The sequence below is a fragment of the Chelonoidis abingdonii genome, chromosome 8 (genome assembly GCF_003597395.2).
Source record: "Chelonoidis abingdonii isolate Lonesome George chromosome 8, CheloAbing_2.0, whole genome shotgun sequence".
Taxonomy (NCBI): Eukaryota; Metazoa; Chordata; order Testudines; family Testudinidae; genus Chelonoidis; species Chelonoidis abingdonii.
Window position 1 is genome coordinate 33011078 of NC_133776.1, and position 17668 is coordinate 33028745.

The following is a 17668-nucleotide window of genomic DNA, read 5'->3' on the forward strand; positions in this document are numbered from 1 at the left end:
CCTGGCTCAGGTGAGTCAGTGATGTGATTGTGACCCAGGGACCTCTTTGTACCAACTGGGAGAGGGCTCAGAGGTACATAAATGTTACACGGATGCCCTCTGCCTGGTGTCTACACACTAGTCTGCCAAGGAATGTCATGTAAGGCCTCTAATGAAGTCTGTGTCACACTGGTCATGACAATAATTGTGAGATGTATGTGCAGATAGTGTGTAAGAAGATATGTATATTCACATTGCAAATTAAGGCCTTGTAGTTAAAGGGAGATCAGTCATGTCTTGAGACAAACTTCTCCAGACAGTAGGTGTGAGACACATATTTCCTTATCTAACAATTATGTTTCTTACAATAGAAGTCTATTAACATCCTAAATCAAATGCTAATTAGGAGCTTGCAGGGACTTCAAAAGAAAATGAGAAAGTCAGCAAAGGGAGATAGAAGAAGTGATCCTTGTCAAAAAAAAATAAGTTATGAGCAACTTATTGTCTGTCTGGTCTTTGCTAATGGATACTGAAACAGGGATGGTTCTGGGTTTTGTGGGGCTCTGTAAAGTATAAGACATATGGAGCCTCTATAAGATTTCCATAGCCCACATAGTACATTGGGATTTGAGTATGGCGCAAGTCAAGGTTTCTTGCCATTAGGGGAATATTGGAGAATTTTAGCAATAGAGCAGGGCAGGCACAGGGAGATTTGGCAATAAGATTACATCATTTGAAAGGAAATAGCAGGGGGAGCTTTGACAAATGGGAGAAACCTAGGCTTTCACAATTAATTGATCCTATATCAGGGACTTGGTTGTGGTGGACTGTTAGGTAAAGCCATTTCATAGAAGAGGCACTCACAGAAAAAGCAGGAGTATCACATACTGACATAACTGGCATATGATAGTAGCTGGCCCTGTCTTAAAATGAAATTATATATAATCCTGAATTTATAACACAGTGAAATGTTATAGAAATATATGTCATAAATGCATTATTGTGATTTCACTGCTGGACTAGGAGGCTTGTAAGGAAAAATACTTATTTAAGCACTTCTGTGTCCTAGTGGTGCTCTTATGTGCCCTATGGCCTAATAAAATTGTGCTATACACCCTCTCTGGGCTTGTGATAGTAACTAAAAAAATGCTAATACTCTACCCACATTGGTCCTACAGTCCCAAAATAGCTAGATGTTTTTCCTAAAATTACCAGCAATTAAACAGTTAATAATGTTGACATTTGAACTGCCATTGTGTACAAAGTTAACACAAATAATGCAGTTCACATTTTTTTCTATTATTTCTGCTTAGTTGCAGACTCAGGAAAACAGTACTGCATCAGTTCACATTTGGAAAGTTATCTTCACAACCCTAAAGGCTGGACAATTGTTTTTTAAATTCAAGCTTAAATTCTGCAGAAATGTATATGCCTACCAGAAAATTGCAAATTGGATCTCTGGTCTAATCTGATCTCTGGTCTTTTCATTCCATAATTCAATGCCACATGGCAGGCACCAGGCAAAGCTTAGGGCTGCTGACTGCACATTGGGAATGACACTCAAAGGGGTTGGTATATACAGTATGTTCAACAAGCAGCAAATACTGCAATAAATAATTAAAAAAATAAAGATTAAACATAATTGTGTGTTTTAAAGTCTCCTGAATATCCCAGTTCCTTCCTATCATATCAAATGGGCTTTGATTTTGAAAGGGTAGATCAAGCAGACAGATATTTAAATTTAGCTGTATATATCATGGGGGGAAAAGTGTGACCAATTATGACTGAAAAGTGAACTCCCAACAACTTCCTGAAGAGCATTCATTTAAAACGATTCAGATATTGCGACACGGGCACATCCATTTAATTTCCTTGTCTGTTTTACATGCAACATTCAAGCTTCAGAGCTGGGAAACTAGCAACAGAAACCACAAGAGGATTTTATTTCAGCATGTGCTTACACACATCACCATAAACAATGCAAGCAAGAGGTTCATATGGTTGAAAACAAATACAATAAAAACACTATCTCCCAATAAGGAAAGAAAAATCAAAACTACAATTCCCCCTTGCCTAGTCTCCTTGCTATTAATATCTACATTTAGACTCACACACTGAGAAAACTCGTTCTTTGTTTCCATATCCTGCAGACTGACTATGTAGGGCAACATGTGATTCAAAAGAGCTCCGTATTCTCCATCATATCCTATTCACTCTATTAAAATATACCTTTAATTTGGTGTCTGGTGTGAGGAAGCATGTTGTCAAGGATCTGATAGGTCTAGTTCCTCATAATTAACTTGCTGCAAGCGCCTTTTGGGGGATTTTATTCTGTTTTTCATATTTTATGTGTTAAAATCTGTTTAGAATGATTAAAATGTAAATTTAAAAATAACCTGAATGTTTCGAAATATATTGACTATAACCCTCCCAATGAGAGCAGCAGCTGGCTGGCTAGAATGCATTGTAAAAAGCGTAAAGTTGTGCCGGAGATATTATGGGAACCACATTAAATACATCTTCTCAGCAAAGCCAAGGAACCTCCTCCGCCCTCCAAAAGGTGACTGGAGGGCACATTTAATACAAGGGCCCCTTTACCTGCTGCTGGTCTTGTATCAGATCGTCCTCCGGCTCCGGCGTCTGTGCCAGCCGCGGCTAAAATACTTGCTGCGAACTAGAAGACACCCGCTACTAGCTACTGGGAGCCACCCAACATCCGCTGGACAGGCAGCTGCTGAGGCCAATCCTACTGCATCCCTGGAGTGGCGCTCGGCTCCGAGTGGCGAGCTCCCTCCAGAGGGCTGGCCAGGACTGAGTGGCACTACCAAGGTGTCCGTGTCCAGTGTATTTATTAGATAGTCTGTGGCCGAAGGAATTACAATGATGGGGGCACCAAGAATCCCTGCCCTTGAGGAGTAAGATGGAGGGGGAAACCAGGGGCCCTGCCCTTGCTGGGTAATTGTGAGGTAACCAGGAGGGTGGCATGTTTCTTAGCGCAGGGGCATCACAGGGCAACAGAATTCACTGCTTTAAAACCCTCTTGAAAAAGAAGTATTAACACGGGATGATGCAGGGCAGAGTCCACCGCCCCCATTCCGGGCAGGGAGGCGGAGCGGGTTGCCTGCCTCCCCAATAAGAGCCCCGGTTTTGCGTATCCTTGCTCCGGTATAGTGAAGAATAGCGAGATGATACAACAAAAATAATCGTGGGCCAGGGCGTCCCATACTGGTCAGCTCGCACTGAGGTTCAGCGACCCCTTAAATCTGGTATCTCGGCTACTACTCTGTTGCCCAAATGCCTAAAGCCAACCTTGAGTCTGAGAACTTTTCCTCCCCCGAATGGAATCTCCCGGGGAGCTCCTCAGACTTGCGCTGTGCTGTGAGTCTGCTGGTGACTTGAAGGAACTTTCTCTGCATAATTATCCACGCGACCTAATTTTAGAGCCAAGTTTACCTCAGACCTCTGTCATTACTAGACACCAATGGGGAAAAATAGCTCGCGAAGCAGAAAAATGTTATTGATGATTACAAAACATGACTTCCATCTCATGGGGAACTTCCTGCATTCCTATTTTTCTTGTGATCGTTTTCCCTCCCTCTTTTTGTTTTACACACGTGATCCCTGAAAAGTTGATTTGATAGGTTGTTGTTGGCAGTGACAAATCTCTCGAGGGTAATTAAAAACCTAGGATTGAAAAAAACTTCTTGAGTTTTAAATCAGGTGAATAAATACATAGTACTTGTAAATCTATTATCTGGATTGAATGGCTTCAAATGTTGTCTGTACAATATTGCGGTGAGTGAAAAAGATTGCCATTGCGTTCCGTCTATTTGAGACAGAGAAACTGGGGAGCTGGCATCCCCGTAGCAATAAAAGCCATTAAGGTCCCTGCATACTTGCCCGTATGCTGATTTGTGGAATTGGGGTGGACTGCCTAGAGAATGTGTTATTTCTGCATTTTCACTTTTAAATCCCGAATGTACAACCCCTGCAGTCAGCGCATTGCTGATCTGCAGTGAATTGTCAGCGGTAGATTAATTATGTATTTGTTAAAAAGTGTTTCCTCTCCAGCCCTCAAAGTCTGTGCTGTAATAAATTCATCACTGTCTCTCTCATGAATTGCTTTTAGCTGAGACAAAGCTGCGCGCGCGCGCGGCGCGTCACAGCAACAGACCAGCAAGGAGAACGCGTTTGCTCTACGGCCTGCTAGGAACTGACTGAGGCGTTTTGAGCCTAGCCGGGCACCGTCCAGAGCTCTTTCTCCCGCTTCAGCTTGCCGCGCGAGTGGTGGCGTTTCTCAGCAAGAGAGGCTGCTGCGGCAATGGCCGAGCAGGGGCTGGAGCTGGCCTCTATGATCCCAGCCCTCAGGGAGCTGGGCAGGTAGGTCTGCAGCGACCCCGCACAGACACCGCCTTTCCTCGCTCCCTTCAGGAGCCCCCGGTCCGGCTGCGCCTGCTGAAGCTCCGACAAGTCCCGTGGAAACCCACTCAGCAGACGCCGGGTTGTCAGCGCTGGTCCCCAGATGAGCATTGTAGCAGAGCCGTAGCATGATTTCCTTATGTGCCGTGGCAGTTGAGTCCCCAGTCTGTGATGATGATTTACATGCGACGCTATTAAAAACAACTAGAAATAACACTTTAAATATTATTTGAAAGAAATATTGCAAAAAATCCCTCATCATGATGGTTGAACTCCTAGGACAGTCGTCTCTGACCTCATCTACTCTCCATCTGTTCTAAAATCTGTGAAGCCCTTTTCAGTGTTTGAACCTCTGACTGTCTCTCTGCTGCTGTTTTGTTATTAACTTTGTCTTCGTGTTATTTAACTCTGCAAAGCTTTATGGACCACTTGTTTGTTTATAGGTTTATCTACGATGCTCACTCACTGCAATATCTTAGCGCCTCAGACATGCTAATGATTTATCCTCACAACAATGCTATGATGTAGAAAAGTATTATTAGTACCGTTATACAGAGAGGTTGTTCTAAGTCACATGACAAGACTATGGGAAAGCCAGGAATAGAAACCAGATTTTCTGCATCCCAGTGCAGTACCTGACAATCCTGCTTCTCTCATATATAGTATAACCTTTTTTGATTTTAAAGACTTTTAGAAGTAACCAGTGCTAAACCTGAAATTCAGTGTATAATATTGAATTGCTCAGACATCTTAAATAACTGGTATTTTTTTACTTTAAGATGAAAAAGTATTCAGGTGGTAACATACAGTTTATAACTAGCTTTATTTTTAATTTCAGTGCCAGTCCGGAGGAATATAATACTGTTGTGCAGAAGCCAAGACAAATTCTCTGCCAGTTCATTGACAGAATACTTACAGATGTAGATGTTGGTAAGTAAAGCAGGTTTTTAGTGGCATATCCCTTTCTTTCAAATACAGTGGACCCATGCTAATCTGCATTTTGTACATTCTCATAAAAAACTTGGTACTTTCTTCCTCTCACTTCAACACACATTTAGTAACAAAACGAGGTCGCATGTTGTCTTGATTTAATTATTTTTTATAAAATACATAACAAAGTACTTACTACTATAATATAAATTAATATATTTAAACCTAAACTATAATTGTTAGAATAAATAAACAGCTATTATGATGCATTAAATATGAAGGCTTCTGCATCATAAAATGTACTTTTGAGGTCCAGATCCTGAAAACCCTTACTTGCCGATTAGGAGGTCCCTACCAAATTCATGGTCCATTCTGGTCAATTTCACAGCCAGAGGGTTTTAAAATTGGTCAGTTTCACAATTTCAGCTGTTGTGACTGTGGGGGTCCTTACCCAAAATGGGATTGTGGGGAGGGGGGGTTTGCAAAGTTAGTGTATGTGTGTGGGGGGAGTCCTAGGATTGCCACCCTCACTTCTGTGCTTCCTAGGCAGCAGTCTTTGAGCTTCCTCAGTTACAGGAGGTTCCCGGAGGTGGAAGTGGGTAGGATCTCCCCCATGCTGCTAGGAGTACCCCAGCTGGGGGCTCCTAGCTGCTAGTCCAAGCCAGTGACAGATTAAGATAGGGGCCCCTGACCAATTCGGGAGTCCCCCTAGAAAAATAGGGTGGAACCCCCGACTGGGTCACCCTGAGCCCCAGCAGGAGCCCTGGGGGAAGGAGCCCCGAGCACCAGCTGCAAGGCTGAAGCTGCAAGGCTGAAGCCCCTGAGCTCTGGTTGGAGTGTCAGGGGGCAGAAGCCCAGAGCCTGGCAGCCTTGGCTGGGGGAGGTGGAAGCCCTGAGCCGTGGCTGGCATGCAGGAGAGGGGCAGAAGCCCTGAGCCCAAGCTGCCAGGGCAGGAAGCTCGGTGCCCGGAGCTGCGGCAGGAGTTGCGAGGTGGGGGTGCAGAACCCCAGAGATCAGGCTGCCTTGGCTGCAGCCACCAGGAGCAGAAGCCCCCAGCCCAGCAAGAGCCACTAGGGGAGGAATCTCTGAGTTTGTTGCTCGGTGCTGCAGCAGGAACCATGCAAGGGTGAGGGGCACAGAAGCTTGGAGCCCAACTCTTGGGCTGCTGCAATGCAGGAGTGAGGGTGTACCACCCTCATTTCTGCATTGCCTTTGGAGATACATGTGATCTCCCCACCAAGAACAGTCATGCAGGGGAAGGGGCAACTCCTGTCCCTCCCCAGCATATCTGGACTATCAGCTAGGAGCCCTGGGCTTCCATCAGCAAGGGAGAGTAGATTTTATGGGGAAGGGATGATTTCACGGTCCATGTTTTTCACAGCTGTGAAATTGGTAGGACCCTATTCACATAAAAAGGATTTGCAGGATTAGTTCTTTTGTCAATATTTGTAGTCAATTTTTTAATTTTAGAATGCTGTTATAATGAATATTGCTTGTTAATTCATAGTGGAGCTCTTAGTTGTCAGTGTGAATTAACAAAGCTCTGCTGTTTCTAGAATACATGCATCACCTTTGTCTTGTATTTATATAACAACTTTGCTGCAGATATATGAATAGATATTTCAGGGACATGATCTTATCCAGTAGATTAGATATGGCTCTTTGCTTAATGAACTGGTAATGTAAGTAATACACACGTATATGATATACACTATGATGTGTTTGTTATTTTTTGAGACACATGAGGTGATTGAAATCTTCTATCTCACTGTTTTTCTACTATTAAAAAAGTCTGCTTTGAATGTTGCGTCTGAGTACGTGGACATTATCACGTAAATCCTCTGGTAACTTAATTGCTATCTGATCTTGAGAATTTTGTATCAATAACTTCTCCCTTGTCTTTTTCTATAAACCATGAGGATTTAGAAAAATGTGAGATGGTGTAGTTAGAGGTTTTTGGTTGGTTGTGCAAGCTAACTATGGGATAATCTAGGATTTCTTAATTATTTCATTGAATGTATTGGATTCAACAGGTTGTGGGGGTGGTGAGAGGGGTCTTACATTTCTTGCAGCCTTAAGATAATTTTTACTGTGTTTTCTGCTTGGTTTTCTCTAACTTCCATCAAGTTTGGGTTGGGAAAAACAGCAAGTCTTACTGTTTTGCCATTTTCTACTGGTTGTATATACGAGTGGTATTAAAAGAATTGCTTTTTAATACACGTTGATAGTACCCATATGAGTAATTAAGACAAATATATTTTTATAATTGAATTCTTCATATATATTGATGTGACATACGGTAGAATACAGTATCTACAGTTGAGAATATGTATATTGTGAACACCTAATAGTGAAATAGTATCCTGATTTATAGCCATACAAAATCCATATTATGTTGCACTACAGTAGTTCCCATAATGGAAATGTTTCTTTCCTTGAGGTTTGAAGTTACTAAGGTGCAGTAGCAATGGGAATATTTATTTTCTTTTCAGTTGCTTTGGAACTTGTCAAGAAAACTGATTCTCAGCCAAGCTCTGTGATGCTCCTTGATTTTATTCAACACATCATGAAATCTTCACCCCTTATGTTTGTAAATGTGAGTGAAAATCACCAGGAAACTGAGTGCTGTTGCATTGGTGAGTTTTCTGAAACATTTTTGCTTAATTTAAGCACTGAAAATAACCTATTACATTTCCATATTATGCCCAGCAGATTAAACACATATCTGTGTCACCGTTTTTGCTTTCTTTCATGGGCTTGTTTTGCATGTTGTGAATTAAATGAGTATTTGATGGCCTGTTTTAAATGTGTGATGCATTAGATTTCTGTACATGTGAGTTGCATAATACATCTCTAAGGACATAGTCGTATCCTCTGGTTCATCTTGGAGATAGCCTGAATATGTGGTAATTTCTTGGGTTTTGACAAGCATGCTAAGAGGTGGCATGCCAAAGAAACAGAAGAAGGATCTGCAACTGTTGAGAGCGTATATTGAGACAGGTGTCCCGACCCAAAATCAGTTCCTCCAGTTGAGATTCACTTCCTCTTCCTGAATCCTTCTCAGTGAACGCCCCGTTCCTGGAAGAAGCAATATGGAGGCAGTGTGCGGTTGCAACAGAGGCTAAGAGATGGAAATTTTCTTACATGAAATCAAGAACAGCTCTGTGCTGAAGAGTGGGCTAGTTGCTGAAAACTGGCAGGCAGTGAGGGTAATGAGGTTAGCTACTTGCCTAAGAGGAAACAGGAAAGACTTAAGGTATGTCTACACTAAGAAATTAGGTCGAATTTATAGAAGTTGATTTTTTAGAAATCGATTTTATACAGTCAATTGTGTGTGTGTCCCCACTCAAGACCATTAAGACCATTAACTTGGCGGAGTGTGTCCATAGTGCCAAGGCTAGCATCGACTTCCGGAGCATTGCACTGTAGTAGCTATCCCACAGTTCCCATAGTCTCTGCCGCCCACTGGAATTCTGGATTGAGCTCCCAATGGCTGATGGGTCAAAAACATTGTTGTGTCTGGTTCTGGGTACATGTCGTCAGGCCTCTCTCCCTCCTTCCCTCCCTCCGTGAAACCAATGGCAGACAATCATTTCGAGCCTTATTTCCTGGGTTACCTGTGCAGGTGCCATACCACGGCAAGCAGGGAGCCGACTCAGCTGATAAAGTGGGTATTCACCCACAAAAGCTTATGCTCCAATACATCTATTACCTATAAGGTGCCAAAGCTTATGCTCCAATACATCTGTTAGTCTATAAGGTGCTACAGGATTCTTTGTTGTTTTTTAATAAAGTCATTGTGCTTCACATTCATACATTCTTTATTAATTCATCACATACATAGGGGGATAACTGCCAAGTTATCCGCGGAGGGGTGAGGGAGAAGGGAAGCACCGGGTGGGGTGGGGGAAGAGGGAAGGACAAGGTCACACTGCACTTTAAAACTTATTGAATTCCAGCTTTCTGTTGCTTGGGCAGTCCTCTGGGGTGGAGTGGTTGGGTGCCCGGAGGCCCCCCCTACCATGTTCTTGGGCGTCTGGGTGAGGCGGCTATGGAACTTGGGAAGAAGGACGATTGGTTACACAGGGTCTGTAGTGGCGGTCTGTGCTCATGCTGCCTTTTCTGAACCTCAGCCATATGCCGGAGCATATCAGTTTGTTCCTCCAGTAACCTCAGCATTGCCAATTGCCTTCTGTCACCAAGCTGACGCCACCTATCATCTTCAGCCCGCCACTTACTATCTTCAGCCCGTCACCTGTCCTTGTGTTCATATTGTGCTTTCCTGGACTCTGACGTTGTCTGCCTCCATGCATTCTGCTGGGCTCTTTCAGCGTGGGAGGACTGCATGAGCTCAGAGAACATTTCATCGTGAGTGTGTGTTTTTTCACCTTTCACACTAGCCTCTGGGAAGAAGAAGATAGTGTGAGTGTTGAAACATTTGCAGCTGGTGGAGGGAAAAAAAAGAGAATGGTAGTTAAAAATACACATTTTAGAGAACAATGGATAGACTCTATTTAAAATGGATTGGCAATTCAAAAGGAAGGGCTGCAGTTTTCAGGTTAACGTGCAGCAGAAACCCAACTAACACCCCACCTCCCTCTGCTGCCCACCTGCACACCCAATTCTCTGGGACGATCACTTCACCCCTCCTCCCACCACGTGGGTAACAGTGGGGAACATTTCTGTTCAGCCACAGGCAAACAGCCCAGCAGGAACGGGCACCTCTGAATGTCCCCTTAACAAAATCACGCTATTTCAACCAGGTGACCATGAATGATATCACTTTCCTGAGGATAACAGAGAGAGAAAGAACGGATGTTGCTTATATGCCAGCAAACACCGGGACCATATGCTGCCATGCTTTGTTATGCAATGATTCCAGACTACGTGCTACTGGCCTGGCGTGGTTAAGTGTCCTACCATGGAGGATGGAATAAGGCTGCCCTCCCCAGAAACCTTTTTCAAAGGCTTTGGGAGTACATCCAGGAGAGCTTCATGGAGATGTCCCTGGATGATTTTCACTCCATCCCCAGACACATTAACAGACTTTTCCAGTAGCTGTACTGGCCACGAATGCCAAGGCAAATTAATCATTAAACACTCTTGCTTTTAAACCAAGTATAATATTTACAAAGGTACACTCACCAGAGGTCCCTTCTACACCGGGGGGGTCTGGGAGGCAGCCTTGGGTTGGTTTAGGGGGGTACTGACTCCAGGTCCAGGGTGAGAAACAGTTCCTGGCTGTTGGGGAAAATGGTTTCTCTGCTTGCTTGCTGTGGCTGTCTTCAATTTCATCCTCCTCATCTTTCTCATCCGTAAAACCTGCATTCCTGTTGCGTGCTACGCCATTGACGGAGTCAAAGCACAGAGGTGGGGTAGTTGTAGGGGCACCTCTTAGAATGGTGTGCAGTTCATCATAGAAGCAGCATGTCGGTGGCTCTGACCCGGAGCGGCCGTTTGCTTCTCTGGTGTTTGGGCAGGTTTGCCTCAGCTCCTTAAGTTTCACGTCGCACTACTGCGGGTGCCTGTTTATAGCCTCTGTCCTTCTGCCCTTGAAGATTTTTTTAAATGTTTGCGCATTTCATATTTTGGAATGGAGTTCTGATAGCACAGATTCGACTCCCCATACAGTGATCAGATCCCGTAGCTCCCGTTCAGTCCATGCTGGGGCTCTTTTGCAATTCTGGGACTCCATCATGGTCACCGTTGCCGATGAGATCTGCACTCACCTGCATATTGCCACTCTGGCCAAACAGGAAATGAGATTCAAAAGTTTGTGGGGCTTTTCCTGTCTACCTGGCCAGTGCATCTGAGTTGAGAGCACTGTCCAGAGTGGCCACAGTGGAGTACTATGGGATAGCTCCCGGAGGCCAAGACCGTTGAATTGCGATCACACTACCCCAAATTCGACCCGGCAAGGTTGATTTCGGCGCTAATTCCCTCGTTGGGGGACGAGTACAGAAATCAATTTTAAGAGCCCTTTAAGTCGGAAAAACGAGCTTCATCATGTGGGTGGGTGCAGGTTTAAATCGATCTAACGCTGCTAAATTCGACCTAACTTGTAGTGTAGACCAGGGCTTAGAGTACCCATAGTGAAGGAAGGAAACTGTACTGGAACAGGCTGTCAGCCATGGGCTGTGGCATGAGATGGATATTTTTGACACCCTAGTACAATTTATTGTGGCCAATTATACTCATCTCATCTTTGGTGGGGAGTGAGGGTTAAGTATAGATGTTAATGAAACATTATTTACATAGTTTTCTCTAAAGAGTAAATCCTGTAGCATATGAATCACAATATTTCCTTTGTGTGTGTTTTTCTTTCTATTTAGAATTTAGTAATTGGATTATAACAAGACTTCTGCGAATTGCTGCAGCTCCAAACTGCCATGTGTTACACAAGAACATCTGTGACGTTATCTGCTCTCTCCTATTTCTTTTTAAAGCAAAAAGCTGCACTGTTTTTGAGGTGCTGACAAAAGATTTACTGCAACTTTTCCAAGATCTAATTTTCTTGCATGAAAAAAATATACAGAGGCAGCTTCAGAGGAACTTGTTAGTCTGGCCAGTGGTGGTGAACAGATTTTTAAGCAACACAAATGAAAATCTAGGTTATTTAAGCTCAGCCACTTTACAGTTGATGGACATGCATGATGTGGAATGCTTGGAAATTACATTGATGACCATTCTGATTGACATTGTTTCTGATGTTTTTTTTCCAAGAGAGGACCTTATTCTGTGGGGGATAAGTTGCTCACTGTTGGAGTATGGTAGACCAAAAATTCAAGCTTTAGCCTTGAACCTTTTAATAAAATTGATCCAATTAGGAGGGCCACCAGAACAGCCAGCTGGCATTTTCTTCACAGTCTTTTTTGGAATCTTACAGTCAGTACTTGAAATGGATGTTGGAAAATTAGAACTCTTTGGAGAACCACTGTTACGCTTGGTGAGGACATTATTTCCTTTTGAAACAGATTCTTATGTAAATATTGAACCTGTCTACCTAAATATGCTGTTAGAGAAGCTTCGAGCACTGTTTGAAGCTGATGTGCTTAGACAGCTGAAGTCTGAAAAGTTGAAAGCTGCTTTGTATCACATACTTCAGTACTTTCTGAAGTTTGTTCCAGCTGGATATGAATCTGCTTTACAAGTAAGAAAGGTCCATATCTGCACCATCTGCGGAATTTTTGTTGATGTAGTTGGAAGTCAAGAAGAACAAGAGGTAGGTTAATCTGAGAAAAAATTGTTGTTTTTGTAATCCATCTACGTAAGGAAGAATACCTAGAAACTAAGTGTTTCAGAAATGTCTTAAGGTAGGTTATTGGGTTATGAGTAAATCATGTCCTTCTTTCTTTGTGTTTCTGTAATTATATAATATCTAAATTCAGGCTCTGATTCTGCTATGTGATGTGTATGGGTGGACCTTTATGCCTGCATGGAGCCACATGAAGCCAGTAGAGCTCCATGCAGGTACAGGGTCTTGCCCACACACATCATCACATAGAATTGAGGCTCAAGATTGTCCCTGTCCTGAAGAATGTACAGTATATCTTTATTTATACTTTAAATGCCTAGCACATTTTTTGAGTTATATTAATAAATAGGTTGTTTTTAATGAATGCAGATTGGTCATCTTTAGTTATATGTGAAAGATTGAAAAATTAGATAATGTTTCTTCCGGCCAAGATGCTATTGATGTGTTTGTATGATGGTTGGGGGAATCTTATTGAACTTATTAAAAAAAAATCTGTGAAATTTAGGAGAGGCTACAGATATGTATGTAGTTTATGACAGGACAGGTTAACAGTATACAGGAGCAGATAACAATTTCATACTACGCTAGTAAAATTACCTGACTAGATAAAGACTACTTCCAGCACTGTAGTCTAGCAAACAGGAAACCCGTGCTGGATTTTCAAGGTCTCTGTGCAAAGTTGGTTTCTAAACCTAAGTAGAGTACAAAAGTAAGTAGCATAGAAGTAACGTGTTTCCCTGATATTTATTGCATAGATAGAATAAGGGAATAAAACAGACTGAATGGATAATCCTGACTAATGGCTAAATAGAGTGAACGAAAGAGAACTAGCAATAGCAGTCCATTCTCCGAAAAGAGCACAGAAAGCTGCACTGGTATATGAAAGCTTTTGACACATAACTGAGAGGCATGAAAACACTTATTCACATGAGTACTTCTATACAGTTTTATAGAGTTCAGTGGGATTACTCTTGTAAGTTGTTTTTCCATATGTATAAGTGTTTGTGGAACCAGATTCTTGTACAGGAGTTTTTTCTACTTTCTGGAGCTGACATAAACTTGTGAAACATTTATACAAAATATTGCTACCTTCTCATCTCTGTTGACAAAATAAGAAACAGCATACTTAATATTACTTTTGTGTGTGTGCACATTTGTCTGTTGTAGTATCTGGTGAGTCCACTTTATGCAGCATTAAAAACAGAAGGGCTGGAAATCATTCAGGAGCTTCAGTGTCGGAACCAGCTGGATACCTCTGATACAGATGGATGGAGCAGTAGTAGTGATGAAATTCCAGAAAAAAAGCAACGGCTAAGTTTATCAATAAAGCATCCAAAGAAATCACCAGTGCCACCAGTGTATGATATTTATTCAATAACTATTTTCTATAGCAGTTTGGTTAGATCTTGCCAGTTAACTGGATGGTGAAATAGTTGCATTTAAGGTAATCCTTCTTGGCATCTTACAGTGCAACACCTACATTGGATCTACTTTTTTCAATTTTATTTTTCAAAGTATAAATATCTAGAGATCATTTTATGGATTAAATCATTATTTGCCAAATTTAATTTAAAATAAAAAGAGGATACCTTTTGTTGCTTAATACATCAACATCAAACAACCTTTAATTTTTTTATATAGCTATAAATTAAAATAGCAAAATAGAGAGAGAGTATGTAATATTTTAAAATTGTCTGTTTCACAGTTTTTACATCGGTTTGTGTAAGTCCCACACAACACAACATATAACCCAATCATATTTGTTCTGGAATCCGAAATACTCCATGGTAATACATAATCTACATGTATTTCATTTTCGCTTTAAAAATATTTGTCGATATTTATAATTTAAGAAACGAATACAGTTTTGTTCCTATCTAAAATTACTCGTTATTTGTACAATTAAATGATCACATTTTAGTTCCTGATGTTGCAATTAATGGACAAAAGAGACCATAAAAAACCCATCTCACCCAAGGCGCAACACTGAAGCACTCCATTGTTCTGTTTTCTCAGTTAGTTACATCTTTGACCCATGATAATACTTTTAGAAAAGATGTTTGCATTTTCTACAGCTCTTCATGTAAGGCTGACTTTTTCAAGAATAATTGACCAAATTTATGAATTAATATTAATTTATGCTTCTGAAGTTGGTGGTTTATTTTTTTGTTTTCTCAAAATATAAGAAGTAAGTAGTCATTTTTCTACAGCTATATTCCTACCTCCAAAACTGGTTAGTTCTAGCATCATTTACAAGGAATTGTATGTTGCTGGACAAATACTTTTAAAAACTAAAATAATGTGGTTAATTACAGGCTTAGTCCCGTGAACATGAAAATGAAGAGCATGCTGTGGAATGCAATAAACAAGAAAGCTGCCTCCTTAGTATTTCTCCTGGAGCAGGATACTCTGACATCAGACATTCTTCACATCTTAGAAGGAATTGCAGTGGTACTACGACTAGCTGCCCTGTGTACTGTTCATTGTTCTCAAAATTCTAACAGGTAAAAGTACCAAGTTGAACATTTATCTCCTGGTGTCTTGTAAATGTGTAATTACTCCTTTGTAAACTTGTGTAACATCTATAAGATTACCTGTGTACATGCAGTAACTCCTCACTTAACATTGTAGTTCTGTTCCTGAAAAATGTTTAAGTTAATCCAATTTCCCCATAAGAATGAATGTAAAGGGGGCGGGGGTTAGGTTCCAGGGAAATTATTTTTGCATACAGTACAGTACAATAGTTGGGAGGTGCCCCTGCCTAACGCCACTGGCACTGGAGACAAAGAGACAGGCAAGGAGGCTGAAGGTGCCGTAGGCTAGGAGAAGCACGTTGCTCAACAGCAGTGGCAGCTTCCCCTACTCTACAAGCATCAGGGGCGGGGGGCTCAACCCTCGGCCTGCCCATGCCACCGTTTCCCCCAAACCCCCACTGTTAACCTGCCTCTTCTCCCCCCCCTTTACTCCGCACGCCGCATCCTCACTCCTCCCTCTCCTGCCTCCTGCCCGTGGCAATCAGCTGGCTTGCAAAATTCAGGAGGGAGGGAGGAGAAGCAAGGACACGACGCGCAGGCTCCCCCTCCCTCCCCTGCCTCTTGAACACCGCAAGCCAGCTGATTGCTGTGGGCAGGAGGCAGGGGAAGGAGGGGGGAGGTGTGCCGCGTCCTCGCTCTTCCCACCTCCCTCCTGCCCGCGGAAATCATCTGGTTGCGATGTTCAGGGGGGAGGAGTGAGAACTTGGTGCACAGGCTCCCCCCTCCCTCCTGCCTGCGGCAGTCAGCTGGTTTGCAGTGTTCAGGAGGCAGGGGAGGGAGAAGGAGCTGCCGCACCAAGTCCTCACTCCTCCACTCTCCCTCCTGAACGCCAAAAGCCAGTTGATTGCCGCGGGTAGGAGGCTTGGGGAGGAGGCGGAAGGCACTGATCCATGAGGTCTGCCGGCCTGTGGAAGGCGCTGTGAGAGAAGGGGGGAGCGTAGGGGAGCTGATGGGGGGGCTGCCAGCTGTGGACAAAGCAGGCAGCCAAATGGTGTTATAGCGAAGCATTGCACAACTTTAAATAGGGCATGTTCTGTAATTGAGCAGGGACATAAAATCGAGACAACGTTAAGCGAGAGGACATTAAGTGAGGAGTTACTGTATCTGCATGCAACTGCAGGAAATCTGCCTGCATTTTGAATAGGAGCATTTTCATAGGTAGACTTTTGGTTATAATTTAGAAAAAACTCACAACATTGCAACGTTCACATGATTTCTAAATCTTTTTCTTTAATAGCATGGATCATAAAGTTGCTCATATGTGTAGCAGTCATAAACATAAGGCTGCTTGGTCTTCAGATTCTGAGGTGAATTTACAACTGATCTGGATTTCTTCTGACTTCGTTGTGAGAGTAGTGACAGTCTGTAGGAACCTTTTAGAGTCTACTCCTCAGATTGCTAACCCGGAGCCAGTGATTGACAGAATAGTGAAAATCTTTGATGCTTTATTTTATATGCAAGGTGAGAAGTAGTTATAATTAAAAGCTTTTTGCTGAATTCTGATACTTGGTAAACTTTAAAAATACAGATAGAAGTTGGCTGGTTTGTTGTGATGGATGAATTTAATAAAGTTTAGACTTTCTGCCTGAGCTTAATGTTCCACTTTTCAGTATAGTAACTCCTCGCTTAGCATTGTAGTTATGTTCCTGAAAAATGCGACTTTAAGCGAAACGATGTTAAGCGAATCCAGTTTCCCCATAAGAATTAATGTAAATGAGCGGGGTAGGTTCCAGGGAAATTTTTTTCACCAGACAAAAAACTAACACTCACACTCACACTCTCTCTCTCTCTCTCTCTAGGTTTTAAACAATTTAATGCCGTTCACAGCTATGATGATTGTGAAGCTTGGTTGAGGTGGTGAAGTCAGGGGGTGGAAGAAGGTGGGGTATTTCCCAGGGAATGCCTTGCTGCTAAATGATGAACTAGCACTCGGCTGAGCTGTCCAGGGTTAACACATTGTTATTGTAGCCTTTCACACACTACAGGGCAGCAGGAATGGTGGGATAGCATAGCAGACAGAGACAGACACACACCTTGTGTGTGGGAAAGAGAGAGAGATGCACACTGCCCCTTTAAGTAAGCTAACCCACTCTTAAGTGCATTGTCTTTTTAAGTGGATCAGGAAGTTGAAACAGCAGCTGCTGCCCCAAGCTCTCTGTCTCTCTCTGTCCTTGTCTCCACCCTGCACTATATGGAGAAGGGGTAAGCAGGGTGTAGGAGCAGAGGGAAGGGGGACACCCTGACAGTAGACCTCCCACTCCCTCCACACAGCAAGCAGGAGTCTCGAGGAGTAGCTCCAAGGCAGAGGGCAGGAGCAGCACATGGCAATGAGGGGAGGGACAGCTGAACTGCCGATTGATAGCCTGCTGGGCAGCTGCTGCACAGTGAACTTAGGGGAGCTGGGAAGTGATGGGGGGCTGCTGGTCCACCCTGGTAACATGCCCCCACCAGCTAGCTCCAACGGGCTGCGCTTCCTGCAAGCACTAGACAAAGCAGGAAGCTACTAAATGACGTTAGAAGGGAGCATTGCCCAACTTTAAATGAGCGTGTT

At 42.9% G+C, this 17668-nt stretch overlaps 2 protein-coding genes across 7 annotated transcripts in view; one reads left to right on the plus strand and one right to left on the minus strand.

Annotated features, from left to right (window-relative positions):
* Window positions 1–2657, minus strand: part of PLS1 (plastin 1) — an 84089-nt gene extending 81432 nt beyond the window's left edge. The window contains exon 1 of the mRNA XM_032765631.2: window positions 2578–2657. The gene's annotated coding sequence lies outside the window, so the exon portion shown is untranslated. The remainder of the gene's footprint in view (window positions 1–2577) is intronic.
* Window positions 2658–4211: 1554 nt separating this feature from the next.
* ATR (ATR checkpoint kinase) overlaps window positions 4212–17668 on the plus strand; it is a 72734-nt gene continuing 59277 nt past the window's right edge. For 4 of the 6 annotated variants that reach the window (XM_032765625.2, XM_032765626.2, XM_032765630.2 and 1 more), the window contains exons 1-7: window positions 4213–4359; window positions 5237–5328; window positions 7821–7964; window positions 11661–12550; window positions 13751–13941; window positions 14899–15087; window positions 16355–16578. In XM_032765625.2, coding sequence (XP_032621516.1) covers window positions 4301–4359; window positions 5237–5328; window positions 7821–7964; window positions 11661–12550; window positions 13751–13941; window positions 14899–15087; window positions 16355–16578 — 1789 coding nt within the window. In that variant the 5' untranslated portion in view covers window positions 4213–4300. Of the gene's footprint in view, window positions 4360–5236; window positions 5329–7820; window positions 7965–11660; window positions 12551–13750; window positions 13942–14898; window positions 15088–16354; window positions 16579–17668 lie in introns of all 6 variants that reach the window. The other 2 variants (XM_075068489.1, XM_032765629.2) reach the window with 2 other exon arrangements.